The sequence below is a fragment of the Hermetia illucens genome, chromosome 4, assembly GCF_905115235.1.
Source record: "Hermetia illucens chromosome 4, iHerIll2.2.curated.20191125, whole genome shotgun sequence".
NCBI lineage: Eukaryota > Metazoa > Arthropoda > Insecta > Diptera > Stratiomyidae > Hermetia > Hermetia illucens.
This window is the reverse complement of record NC_051852.1, coordinates 161,691,623-161,705,984: the sequence shown is the minus strand read 5'-3', so window position 1 is coordinate 161,705,984 and position 14,362 is coordinate 161,691,623. Positions and strand designations below refer to the sequence as shown.

The 14,362-nt window shown below is 45.3% G+C and overlaps 1 protein-coding gene across 2 annotated transcripts in view; it reads left to right on the top strand.

Moving 5' to 3' along the window:
- LOC119654345 (glycerol-3-phosphate dehydrogenase, mitochondrial) overlaps nucleotides 1-14,362 on the top strand; it is a 55,016-nt gene that overhangs the window by 35,357 nt on the left and 5,297 nt on the right. For both annotated transcript variants that reach the window (XM_038059685.1, XM_038059684.1), the window contains exons 6-8: nucleotides 65-757; nucleotides 10,023-10,435; nucleotides 10,495-10,683. In XM_038059685.1, coding sequence (XP_037915613.1) covers nucleotides 65-757; nucleotides 10,023-10,435; nucleotides 10,495-10,683 — 1,295 coding nt within the window. The remainder of the gene's footprint in view (nucleotides 1-64; nucleotides 758-10,022; nucleotides 10,436-10,494; nucleotides 10,684-14,362) is intronic.

The window sequence follows — 14,362 nt, the reverse complement described above, 5'->3', positions numbered from 1 at the left end:
CCAAATAGGAACCCTTTTGATATATTCAGGACCCAACAATAATTGAGGTTTCTCTATATTCCAGGTCAACAAGATGATGCTCGTATGAATCTGGCCATTGCGCTAACCGCCGCACGACAGGGTGCAACAATCTGTAATCACGTAGAAGTCCTAGAACTCCTGAAAAAGCCAGGTCCAGATGGACCTGTTCTCTGCGGTGCCAAAGTGAAGGACCACATTTCAAATAAAGAATTTGTTGTGAAAGCCAAATGCATAATAAACGCTACCGGTCCATTCACTGACCACATCCGGAAAATGGACGACCCCAACGTCAGGACCATCTGTTCGCCCAGCTCTGGAGTCCATATTGTCCTACCTGGTTACTATAGCCCCGATCAGATGGGTTTACTGGATCCTTCAACATCTGATGGTCGAGTGATTTTCTTCTTGCCATGGCAACGTCAGACTATCGCTGGAACTACTGATCTTCCCTGTGAAGTGACACATTCACCAAGCCCAACCGAAGACGAAATCCAGTTCATTTTGACTGAAATTAAAAACTATTTGAATGCAGACGTTGAAGTTCGTCGAGGTGATGTCCTTTCGGCGTGGAGTGGTATTCGACCATTGGTATCAGATCCGAATAAAGAAGATACTCAGTCTTTGGCTAGAAATCATATTGTTCATGTCAGTCCATCGAAGTTAATAACCATCGCTGGAGGAAAGTGGACCACGTATCGTGCAATGGCTGAGCATACGATTGATGCAGCAATTAAGGGTAAGTCATGTCACAATAACTGAAGTATGAGTATTTAGATTTGGTACAACTTATCTCATTCAATGAAAGAATTTGAAAATGCTTCCTAAAGTTGACACCCCAAGTAGGCGCCCAAAATCTCAATTTTGCCCTTAAAGCAACCACAAAGTCAAAAATTGTGGTTTACTCAATCTAATGAAATTCCAATGTAGATTGAAAATTAAAGGTATCCATAATAACCATTTGCGAGTCAAGCAGATGCATCCTTTGCATTTCGAATCTCTGCTATTTTTGTATCTAAATTTGATCAATTAAGACGCTGCCAAAGCTATTTTAAGAGTGACTGCAAGCATTATTTGGCTGTGGACCAAAATGTCCCTAGCAGCTTTTAATTTTGTTGGCTTCAGAGAACTGCCAAACAAAGTCTATTGTTAATTGCAGACAGAATATTAGAATATTTACATCTGCCATACAAATTAAGGAGGAGAGGAGGAACTCGACAGGGTTGGTATTCCTTAACGAATTACCATGACCCAATCTTGGCGCAGTGCAGTTTTTTTGGCTTAGGTGAATGCGTTCACGTACAGAGTGTGAGGCTCTCGCACCAGTAACTTCCAGCTAAATACCTCCTTGTCATCAAAGAACTGGCCTGTCTCTCGCGACCACCATCACAGCTGAGGCGGTATGATAAGTAGACGCTATCCGCAAAGCTCCCTGCCTCTGTACTTGGGTAAGGCGTGTACATCCATACCTCCGGGTCTTACAACAGAACGAACTGCTTTGTGCTTATGAGAAGACGTCCCCTAGTAAGTGAAGGGCCCCAACATTCGTTATTAGCCGACTTAAGGCCGAAACTCCAGCTGCAGCAATTCGTCCATTGATACGGGACACAAGATCGGGATTCACCTTTTGGTGTAGTTGACTAAGTTGGCGCAAAGCTGAAACCATAACCAGTCATCCATCCACTTACCTTCCTTTTTTGAGGAGGTGGAAATCTTCAAAAGACACAGGCCTGGCCAGCGTGTGGGATTCTTACCCACTAAAACCACCCCCGACTCCCTCCAAGTCCCGTGGAACCACCATTCAGTATTACATCACGGGGCGGAGTCAGCTCATTTTAACTTGGTCCCCTTTCGTCTCTACGCGGCATATGTAACCGCGCTTTTCTGGTCTCCTCTGCCTTTCGCAGTTTGCTCTCGATAGATACGACCATGGAGTTGATCGCATCCCCCCCTTCCTGACATGCTAGCATTCTTCGCACCAGATTCTCTGGTACAAGCACCTCTCCTACAGTCTCCTCTAGGTTCTTCCTTTCCTCCACAAACCTTGAACAGTGGAAGAATACATGCTCTGAGTCTTCTGGGACTCCATCGCAGTTTGGACAATCGTGCCGTCTCTCTAACCACTCCTTGATGGCAGGGATGAGCCTGTGTGTCTACCGACGCTTTCCCGAGCGTTCCCAACGCTCTTGCCATCTATTTAGCGATCTCTCCCTTTCGGCGTTCCTCGTCCGCGACAAAGGAGAAACAGATTTCGCATTATATATATTCGCCATCTCATCTGCCAAGATGTCAATGGGCATCATTCCAGAAATGACGATTGCTGCATCATCTGAGATAGTCCTGAATGCCGAGCACACCCTTAGGGCTGTTCTTCCGTAGACTGAACTCAGTTTGTTAGCGTTAAATGTAACCTGCAATGCCTTTCCCTAAACTGGGGCTGCATAGAGCAGGATCGAATTCACTACCCTAGCTATAAGCAACCTGGAAGCATGCCCTCCCACGTTCGGCATGATTCTTGCCAGGGCCACACTCGCAGTGGATGCTTTGTCATAGACATACTGCATAGACATACTCCGCAAGTGTCAGACCAGAACGCTCTAGCCAACCCTTAACAGCACTGATCGCTTCGCATGACTATAACTCAGCATCTTCTTCGGTGCTTTGCGACAACAACCAGCGCTATATCATCGGCGTAGCCCACCACCGTGGCTTTCTCCGGAAGGGGAAGATTAAGAACATCGTTGTACATGATGTTCCACAACAGTGGGCCCAGTACAGAGCCCTGTGGGACACCCTGAGGTTCGTCATCGGTGTCATACCAAAACCTCCGTTCTTGTAAATAGCTGTTGACAATAGCTGCAAGATAAGCGGGAATACCAATCTTCGCCAGAGATTCCCGTATTAGGTTCCAATTGGCCGAATTGAATGCATTTCTCACATCCAGGGTCATCACTATGCAATATTTGCTAGTACTACCCTTTTTGTGGATTGCATCTTCGGCCAAGCCAGTAACCATTTTGATGGCATTAATGGTTGATCTGGCTTTACGGAACCCATACTGCCGATCTGAGAGACCTCCCTGGCTTTCAACAACCGGGAATAATCTATTATAGATTACTCGCTTTAGCATTTTGCCCACAGTGTCGAAAAGACAAATAGGTCTGTACGAGGTTGGCTCACCTGGAGTTTTGCCAACCTTAGGCAGTAGCACCAACTTTTTTCGTTTCCATGATGCAGGAAATATCCCTTCGGACATGCACGCTTCGAACAACTCAGCGAACATGTCCGGTCTGGATTTCACGGCAAGCTTAAGGGCCTTATTCGGCACGCCATCCAGACCCGGAGCTTTGTTATCTCCTATCCTAGCGCAGATCTCCAGCAGCTCGTCACTGGTGACTGGTGGTATTGCCGCGTCGTTCAGAGGTGGCTGGAAGCTGTCTATGCCCTCCTCTTGCTGAGGGAATAACCCCTGGATAATTTTTAACAAGAGTGAAGGGTACGTGATCTGCGAAGATGATCGGACTCTGAATCACCCCATCACGATTCTATAGGCGCTCCCCCATGGATTTACGTCCGCTTCTAAACAGAATTTCTTAAAGCATTCCCTCTTGCTCCGTTGGATGGCGAGCTTGAGGATTTTGCGGGCAGCCTTATAGACTCGCTCTTTTTGCCCTTGGTCGTTCTACCTGAGCCGCTGTTCTGGCTCGGTGACAGGCTGATTGAAGGCTGGCGAGTTCAGCATTCCACCAGTAGTTTGGTCTTCTACTGGAGAATGAGCACCTCCTCGGCATGGACGCGTCACACGCTTTCGCGATGCATTGGACCGCATGGGCAGCTCTTTCCGTAGAGGCGCTTGCTTTATTAGGTTGGTCTAACCACACCTCCATGAAGGTCTGCTCATCCACGTTTGAGTATTGCCATAGGCTTTCCGCAAACTCACAATGGACTCTTCGGCAAGTTCCTCCAACTTGAACTGTTCCATCAAGGCAGTGCAAATTTCTCCTTTGGATGTCACTTCATCGAGATCCTTGCACTGTATATAGACCTCATGTTCATGTTCCATCCACTTACCTGTCGCATCAATATGTCAAGTTTGCTCCTGTTCAAAAGTGTGTCCGGCAACAAGTGCCAAAATATCGTTCGCATAACCAACCAGACGCGACCATTCTGACATGTCAAGTCTCAACAAACTATCGTAGGAGGCGTTCCAGGTCCGGTCCTAGGTGTCTGCTACCCTCGACACGATCTTCATCCTCCCCGGACCTTCTAGTGTCTCTTAGTATAGGGAGCTATCTCTCAGATAATCCTTCAGTATCTGCAACGGACGGCTCAGCACGTGGAAAAATGTTTCTAGTGTGCTTAGCATACCTGTCAGCCTTACAGAATGTAAGGCAATTTTGACAACAAACATTCCAAGGAGCACTACCCGTTGCGATCGATGGCTGTGTGCCTCAACTTGATGAACCGTATCCTCCAAATAGTATCCACTGTGGAGCTCTCTACTTTAAAACCGAACTTACCTTGAGCATAAATTCCCCGGAGCACATATAGCTTCAGCGACTCAGGAGTACCTGATGAGCTTTTTGAACACTTTCTCGATGACAATTCAACGTATCCTTTCCATTTGCCTCGTTTCAAAAAATTTCCTCCTTTGGGCAAACCGTTGAATGCGCCGAACAGTAGGTTTAGCCGATACCTGTTGATATACGAGTACTTCTGCTGTGGTACTATCGCGATCGGCATCCTCAAGCTTCTTCGACTTCTTCCGGGGAATAATGCCCTTACAATACGGTTCATCTCGCCGATATTAAGTATGCAGGGTTTTCGCAGAGTCTCATTTTCCGAATGATAAGGAAATTTTCACCATTGACCAATCCGAAGAAGGCTCGTTACGACTGGGTACCCTACAGGGCATGGAACCTCCACAGGATGTCGTTATCATTATCTCTGAATTTATGGCAATACCAACTGTAACACCACAACTCCCCGAAGTACTCTTTGGTGGGTTCCAAGACCTTCAACAAATCTCTCAATTCAGACAAAGTCATCGCCTTAGCCTCCAAAGTCGGGTAGCAGCGGTACCCAATAAGGAAGGAACTGTGGTAGCAACTCCTGGGCGGTTGAACTATGGTGAATGTTATTTTTTCTAGGATGCAGATCATGTTAGCCCCGCCCTGCTCCCCATGGCTATTTTCGTCCTGAGGAGTGAACACGACTGCGAATCACCAAAATATACCATCGGATCGAGCAAGGTCCTCTCCTGGACCTTAAGGTAAAAGGCCAAAGTTTAGACGATCCACGATTCCTGCATAGAACTCAGATCATTTTTTCATTGCAAGGCTTCGCTTTGTGACCTACCTGGCCACATCTAAGGTCTGCGATCTTCCTGTCGGACCCCCGACATGTTCAAAACGTATACTGATAGTGCAAGAACCTGTAACACTGGGTGGAGACTATCTGCATTCGTACCCTACATATTACCCAACCAAATCTGATTTTTCCGCTGTTATTGAGCTTCCTCGAGATTGTGGTCTCGAGAATTCGCAGAGGTAATACCTATCCAGGCATTGATTATCTTTGGGCTTTTACGCTTTATGACCTCCTATATTTTGACCTTTTATGTGAGACAGTCAAGATCTCGGATTTCAAGAGAACACGTAGGCTCTCCAAGGGAAGAGCGGTTGTTTCTATTTTTCGTGCGTCTTTTGCTGCTATGCATGCTTGCCTGCAGAAGGAAATGTGGTCCCCGGGTTTTTCCAGATCTACCAGCCCGTTCTGCACGCTTTTGTTCATCTTTTCCCTGAAGGAAATATGCAGTCCGCATACGTTTCACAACTGCCGCGCATTTCCTGATAAACCTTTCCTCTTCGGGTTTTGCAAGGACAATCGACACTAGCCCAGCTTCAATGAATTTCTCGGGGCTTTTTCTGGAACTCCCTTCATCAGTGTACATTACTCGCTAGGACATTTTCCCCGTAGTTGTCATAAGTTTTGGCAACACCACTATTTTCTGGCATTTCCAGAGTTGCCTCAAAAAAGCCCATCAATATGTCCGAACTATCTTTATTGGCAACCGAAGGGCCTTATTCGATATTTCAAGCAGAACCGGTGCTCTGTTGTCCCCCATCCTGCTTGAGATCGGAGCATATCGTTTTTGGAGATGAACAACCTTTGAATTGCGCAATTAGGACTCTGTGCGCTTCTGCTTCTTCATTCGCCAGTTGCTGGTGCAAAATACATACCTGTATGGCTTGATTACCACACGCCTATAGTGTCGCTCGCTCAATCGATTACTCATGATATATTTATTGCCCAGATTCCCAAGCACTTCGCACCTCCGATGGTGTTCAAGAGGAGATCCTGGGCAACTTCAAAAGGATAATTTGAATCAACCTCATTTTCGCATTGCAGTTAAGACCTTTTTAAACGCAGACCCTCTTTCAGGAGTTGTTTGATAAAGGAAGCTAGGATTGGCACTGGAGATGGGTGGGCTTTGAAAATTGAGATAAGGAGTAGTTACCGCTGTAGAAAGTGACTCTATCGTCGGGGTCGAAAAGGAGGTTTCGAGAGAAGAGGATTTGAGGGAACAGATGATCTCTTCGACGATCTCGATCTGCGTGGCCTGGGAGATAAGGTGATTAGGATGGGATTTATTGAGGAAGTTGAGGGCATGCCGGGCTAGGACGGCGTCCATGCGGGACGTTTGGCAGGAGTCGTAGAGGATCTGGTTGGAGATGTATTTGGAGATGTCTTCATTTTTGTAAGTGTTGGAACAGTGGCGTAGGATTCTGCGCTCGTTGAGTCGGAGTCGTTCGATTTGGCTAGGGGAACTGTCAGACCAGAAGATGAAGCCAAAAATGAGAGGAAGAGACGGAGAAGCTGTTTGTGAACTGTGAAGTACTGGTAAACCTCGTCCAAATAGGAATTCAGACGGGCTTCACTGGTCGGGATGTTTCTGGTGGAGGTGCAAAGGATGAGGTCATCTGCATATTGGAGGATTCGGATTGGGTTTGGGTGTGAGGCTGGTTTGAGTAAGTCTGCGGTGAACAGGGAGAAGAGGGTATCCCTGAGGGATGCCAACCGGACTTGAATAGGGAAAAGGGAGGTGCTCTTGGAGTTGGACTTGAGATTTCCGCCCGTCAAGAAAGCTAAGAATTAGCCTGCAGAGGTGCGAATGGAAATAGATGACTTCGGAAAGCTTATAAACGAGTCCATACGGAGTCGAAAGCCTTCTTTATGTCGACGAGACAGGCTGTGGTAGGCGCGCTCCGGTTGAGGTCCAGAAGTACATCCGATTTGAGCACGAGGAATGCATGCTCAACCGATTGTTTGGGTCGGTTGGCAAATGGAAAATCGGGGAGTGAATGATTCGAGTCACAGTGCTCGTCGATGATGGCTTTTATGGTCCGCTCGAAGATGTTGGTGGAGGATGATATTATCGAGATAGGCCTGTAGCTATCAGGATTTAAAGGATTCTGGTTCTTTTTTGGGATAGGATCCAACCAAGCACTCTTCCAATCTGTTGGGAAGTGGCCATTGTTCAGACAATGGTTGATGATAGAGGACATGACGGGAGCAATGCTAGGAGCGCATTTCTTTAGGACGATGGAGGGGATTTTGTCAAGTCCAACCGATTTTTTATTTTTTGAGGTGGCGATGGACGCCATGACGGAGTCTGGACTCACAAGGTGGAGGGGGAGGATATTTTAGCGCTGACTTGTTTCGGCGAGTGTTTGATTGAAGCGATTTTGTGTAGGTTGAGGGATGTGGAAGGAAGGGAGGGAAGGAAGTTGGGAGATTTTTCCGCTTACTTCGTTGTCGAAACGTGGTTCATGAAAGTGGAGAGTGCAGTGGTGTGCTTGAAGGAAGTGGTCAGCGAGGACGTTCGCTTTTTCTGTGGGGGGATGTATTGTAATAGGATCGCCTTTTGTTGGACAGATTTGCCTAAACGTGGGGAGGTTTTCCTGAGTTCCTTGTATGTACCAGAGTTTAGTTCGGGGTTGGAGAGGCGGTTGTGGAGATATTGGGTGCACAGGATGAGGATGCTTTCGCGGATGAACCCGTCCAGTTCGCGGATTTCGGAGAGGAGGTGAGAGGATTGCGGAGAGTATCTTTTTCTAAATAATCTCCGCCTGAGGGTCTTTTTGTAGGTCGGTTAGGATGTCGTCGGGCAGAGTGATTAGGTTGCGGTGGTTTAAGGGACGGGATGGAATCAGTTCGTCACATACTTGCCGAATGCTTCCGTGTATTGACGGACCGTTAGGTCAATTGAATCGTTGGGAACTATACAGTTGGATGGGAGTAGGAGAGGCTAAATTTTGGTTTTGAGGGCCAGGTTGATGTGTTTCCAGTTTGCGTGCTGGAAGTCGGGAACTGAAGGCGGAGTGGACCGAACGACTCTGTCCGGGAGTTTGATACGATTATGGCATCATGGTCGCTGATACGGGGGACCGTTTCAAGGAAGGGAAAGGTGTTTGAGTTGGGAATAACAGTCAGGTTACTGCTAATCAGGAAGTGGTCTAGGTAGGAATGGTAGCGCGATCTGTTGTAGGTTGGAAGGGCCGGACTGACTAGGCTAGGTTGATGTTGGGATTTGAGGTTGTGAAGAAAAGGTGCAGCTGGTGCCCGTTCTTGTTCGACTGTGCATCGAACCAGGACGGGTGTCTGGCATTGAGGTCTCCACCGATAATCAGGGACCTTGTTTACTGGGAGGGCGGTGTTGAGAAGCGCAGAGGGACTTGATGCGGAGAAAGTCGTAAGTGTCGAGGGATTGGTTGGGACAGTAAACAAAGGCGACGAGGACCAAGGTTGATTGGGATTCACAGGAGATTGGGTTGGTTTTCATTGATTTGAAGGTATTGGGAGGTGGGTGGATTTCCGTGAATAGGAATTTGTCGGAGATGAGGACAGCTGTTGCACCACAGGTGTTACGCCCTTGAGGATTGGCCTGTGGTCGGTCAGTCCGGAAGAAATTGAAGTTGGGAAATGAAGGATTGTATCTATAGTTCAGCCTAGTTTCAGATAGGAGAGCTATATCGGGTTTGTGCTCGCCAAGGAAAAGCTCGAACTCATGTCTATGGGCTCGGCCGATGATTGAGTTAATGTTCAACTCGATTATCTTAACGCCAAGATATCGACCATTGAATTAAACATTTGCAAGAATTCTTGCGATTTCCTGTCAAACTCAAAGAAGTCTGGATTTGAAATGGTGGTGGGTTGGTTCACGCGGTTGGGTGCACGGGAAGAGGTTCCGCTTCGTGCGACATCGGTGAAGGTGACCTGGACAAACCGTAGGCACTTTCTATAGTTGGCGGGGTGGCAGTTGCCCTCACAGTTAACACACTTCAGTGCCTGCTCGATCGTTTTGGCGCATTCGCCAGGGCCGTGTAGCTGGTCACATTTAACGCACCTGTATGCGAGATGCCAGTTGGTTGCCGCTGGTGTCCGATGCGCTGGCAATTTTTGCATTGTATTAAGGGCTCGGAGCATGAGGCTGGTCATCTTCTCAGACGGGAGGGTGTATGTGAAGAACTTATTATGTTTCTCCACAAGGATTTTTTTCAGGGTCGAGTAATCTTCCGGCGTTTTGGTAATAATCTGGTGGGAACTACCTGATTTCTTGATTAGGTAGTTGTTAGCGACTGCACAGGATATGGATTGTTCAATTGTTTTGAAAGTATCCCGGTTTCAACCACAACGAGTGGAGGTTTTTTTGACTTACCTCCTTTTTGGATGGCGGTACAGCAGCTGGTCTCGGCTGCTGAGGTTGCTTCTGTGGTGGCTGTTTGGCTGTGCTGGCGGGATGCAGCTTCTTCGCCTCGCTTAGTGTGGGGTAGGTCTCGGGGTGGGACCCGGACGGTAGGGCAAGTGGTGCCGGGGGTACCTGCTGTAGTGAATGTGAAAGGTTCCAATTTTGAATATATGTATGTAATGTGCCTTGCATACATTTTTTTTCATATTCTTATATTCCGATGTTCACATATGTCCTTTTCTATCCATTTCAGCCTGTAATCTTAAGCCTATGAAGGCAGAATCTCAAACTGCAACTATGAAGATTGAAGGTGCCCACGGTTGGACGCCAACCATGTACATTCGATTGGTACAAGATTTCGGTTTAGAATGTGAAGTGGCTCAACATTTGGCAACCTCCTACGGTGATCGAGCATTCCCCGTCGCGAAAATGGCATCACTAACAGGCAAAAGATGGCCCATCATCGGTAACCGTATTCACCCCGAATTCCCCTATATTGATGCTGAAATTCGTTATGGTGTTCGGGAATATGCTTGCAATGCAATTGATATGATTGCAAGACGTCTACGTTTGGCATTTTTGAATGTCCAAGCCGCACAAGAAGCCTTACCCGCCATTGTTGATATTATGGCTGAAGAATTGAAATGGTCCAAGGAAGAGAAAGAGGTGAGTGATATGCTGATAAGTTGAAAGGTCGAAGGATATGGTATGAACTGTTCTTCTAGCGACAAATTAAACTTGCATCTGACTTCCTTGCACACGAGATGGGACAGATGGTTAATCGTGCATCACGAGATAAGATTGCAATCAACCTCACAAAGGATGAGATCCAACTTTATATTAAGAGATTCCAGATCATTGATAAGGAACACAAAGGATATGTCTCGATTAATGACATTCGTCGTGCCCTTAAGGTAAGTTGCTATACTCGAGGTACAATTATGAGTCAACTGCATTTATAATTTAATTTTTCGGGTTGATTTTAATAGGGAGGGAATGATTTCGATAAATTATTCCAATTTTTCATAAACTTGTCTATTATGTGTATTTTATAGCAAAAATTTATAATTTTTGTGAGATTGAAATTACTTAATTTCTACTTTTAGTTTCGTTATCTTTAAGTCTTTTCTCGTTTGGGCCCTTACCAAGGGTCTGATTTGCTCCGTTTGTTAGGGTTAAGTCCAGACGTTTAGATTCAATACAAGAAGACATGCATACAGGAAAAGCAAATCGAGTTTCTAGGCAGCACATAATGTCATATTAGATACGAGGTAGCTAACTGGTGCGTGTGTCGTTGACACCTAGATGGTTTCCTTGAATATGTTCCTCCGTTCTATGCATCACATACACAACATTAACGCCATAGTAAATGCGAAAAAATTTTTCACGCGCAAATGATTGAGGAACGTCGAACATGTGCAATGCTATTCTTCCACCATACAAATTTAAGCAAAGTCCCAGGAGACAAATCTCCTGTATGTAGTCTTCTTGGTTCAACATCGGAAATGCCGCGACTGTTGGTGGTTATTTCGGAAGGGTTAGATTTATCTACATATTTCCTTCTCATTTTGAGTTTGACATTGCGCCACTGGCAGAGGCGCGAGTTAATATAATGTTCGGCACAGTGCGCCATTAACAGTGCGGATGTCGACGACCCAGACTATGTCAGTCTCACCTCGCATCATTTTGATTAGCCGTCCGAGAGACGATTTTAGTGTTGGCAGGTTATCTTTCTTGATGCCTGGCTCCACATGCCTTTTCTTCTTGTTCTACTTATATCTATGCTGCAGTTGAGACAAAAGATTGCTCTGTGGTCCTCGCGTCTTTCCATGAGTCTTTTAAGAACGCCGATGAATTCTTCCGTTGTAAGGTCGCTGACAACCTCAAAATGCACTACTTCGGTAGAGAAGTAGCAAAAAACTGCAAGGTAGACTGCTGGGTTTTCTTCCCCCTGATTTTAAAGTGAGTCGCGAAAGGGCCACAAACATCTGTTCCACAATTGACAAAAGGTCTTGAGGGTTGAACTGAGTTAGCGGGTAGACTTTCCATTAGTTGTTGAAGTAGTTTAGACTATAGGATATACAATGCTGCAAAGCTGATCGAGCAAGAATCTTTCTCTTAATCGGCCAAAATCTTTGCTCCGCAATTAAAAGTAGAATTTATGGACCTACGTGGCATTGTATGAGAAATTGGATGCTTGTAGTCTGCCTCCTACCCTCATTTTTCCCTGTGCTCCTTTGAAAAGGGATAATCTGAGTAGTGACCTATTTTTGTGTATCCTCCATCTTTCGAAGGATCAATTTCTTTCCCGAGTCCTTGTGTCTGCATAAATTTGATGCTGACTATTAGCCTCTTCCAATTTTTTGACGTTGTGGATTCTTGACTTTGCCTCCTACCGCGAGCTGTGGTAAGTCAGTGATACGCTTTAATTTTCTGGAGGAATTATTGTGGTTTATTCCTAGTATGACATGGTCGGATATTGTGTTGAGTGTGCATCGTGGGGTTGACCTTCTTTTTCTCTTCACTGAAATCAGTGTGGGAAGTGGCGGCTATGTATCTCGAAACCATGAAGGAATACGAAACCATAGGACCAAAGGTTGAAGGATGACCGTTGTTCAGGATTTAGATCTCTCCAGAGAACATCTGCTAGGTGTTTTTTTTGGAGCCGCTTGTCACCTTCTTCTTAATTAATCTGACGTATGTTACCGCCTGGTAGGCTCGTTTTGAAGCATCAGTGAAAATATACACCTCTTCGTTGATAACATGCCTTTGGAATTTTAATGTCTTGAAGAAGAGTAAACATCCCTTCACATAGAGCACACAACAACCGGGGTACCGGGTAACCGGCAAAATCAACCGGCCTTATTGCATCAGTGCCAAGAACATGGAACCGACAATTACTTAATTCATCCAAGGATCGGTTGCATTCTACTGCGGTTATGGGGGTTGGAGGAGTATTGTGTTCCAGTGTGGTTCGGATTTTGATGAATTTGGTGGCTATTATATCAGGTCTGACTTGATGAAAGATGTTCTCAAAAGGTCTATCCATTTTTAGCTGCAAGGTTTGGATAAATACCCAAAAAAAACTTCCCTCTTCCAAGTTTTTAATGATTACAGTGAGAATCATTCTTCGTTGTTTGAGGGAAGGTTCGCCCATATTGGGGTGGTTTTGGTAGAACCTGCACAGCAGTGCAGTTAGGAGGCTGTGAAGCTGTAATTTTTTTTTTTTTGCTAATGTAATTCGAGCTTGTGACAGCAGATAGCAACAGAATATCCTTACCTAGGTTGGATTAGGCCTCTAAGAATATTAAACTTTTGTTAGAGCCCACTTGACTGTCCTTAATACGTTGGTTGCAGCTGAAGCGTTTGGTAACATATTGTCAAAATTAATTTAATAATGAGCTGGGGCTGGGGCTGGACTTTCAATTATAGGTTCCTGGCTGACAATTCGTTGGTCTTACCAAACGAAATAATGAGGAAATCATCAGCAAATTGAAAGATTACAGTTGAGTCGTTTGCAAGAGATTGTAAGCTAGCAAGTGTACAAATTGAACAATACAGGGCAAAGGTAGCTAGCTTATAGGGGAAGGCCATTTTGAACTAACGTGTGACAATTGCGTGTGCCTTCAGAGAGGAAGTTCCGGATCCGCAAAAATTTCCATAGGAAAATCATTAGAGTCCTAGACATTTTGGATGTCAAAAGAAATTTTTCACACTTTTGTGAAATTATGTGTAGGAGAAACTCATTTGGACATGATTTACATATGCTTCATCTCTAGGCATAGCTTCGGATTGACAGACATTCAAAATCTTCCAGGGACTTGTAAAGTCGATCTTTGACCATTAGTGATTTTGCCAGAACATTGATTAACAAAATTGATTTGAAGTTACGGACGTCTGTGAGATCTTTGTTTCTTTATTTTGCTCCTGGCAGCGATTTCTGCATCCAGAGAGCATTTAGAGATACTAACAAGAGCGTATGAACAGTCTCATTCAGACTGCGTATATCCTAGGGGATACCATACACCCCTGGAGGAAATGTGTTTTGGGTACACATTAAACGTGCTGGAGATGGTACTGAGCCTCTAGCAACTCAATGTATTGGACGTTGTACTCGTCACTCCAGAAGAATTTTGGCTGAGCTTTCTGCGAAGAGTTTCGTATCTATTGATTTAGGTACAGAAATCTAAAAACCTGGAGGAACTAAACTTCTAATTTTGGTGTTCCAATGGCATTTGGCCTCATGGAGTTTTTGTTCCCATACCTCTGATGTTTTCTTAGATTATCTAAAACTCGTTGGGCTCGGTGTGGCACGAAAAGCCTTAGTACAAAACGCTATTTTTACCGAAGTATGGTTTCGGGGACCACAACCAACCTTTTGACTTCTTAAAGTTGTTGTTAATACCAAAAGTGATTTATTGTACTTCAGAAGTCAACGTGACTTCATTTGGTTGATTTCTGCTGACTTTTTGCAAATTGGTTCTGAGTAGACTACGGGATGCAAAGGACTCTGTCTTTTTGGTGACAGAAGAGGTTGACATTAGGATTGGGTTGCGGTGGCTATTGTTGATATTAACCATTAAAGTGTCCCAA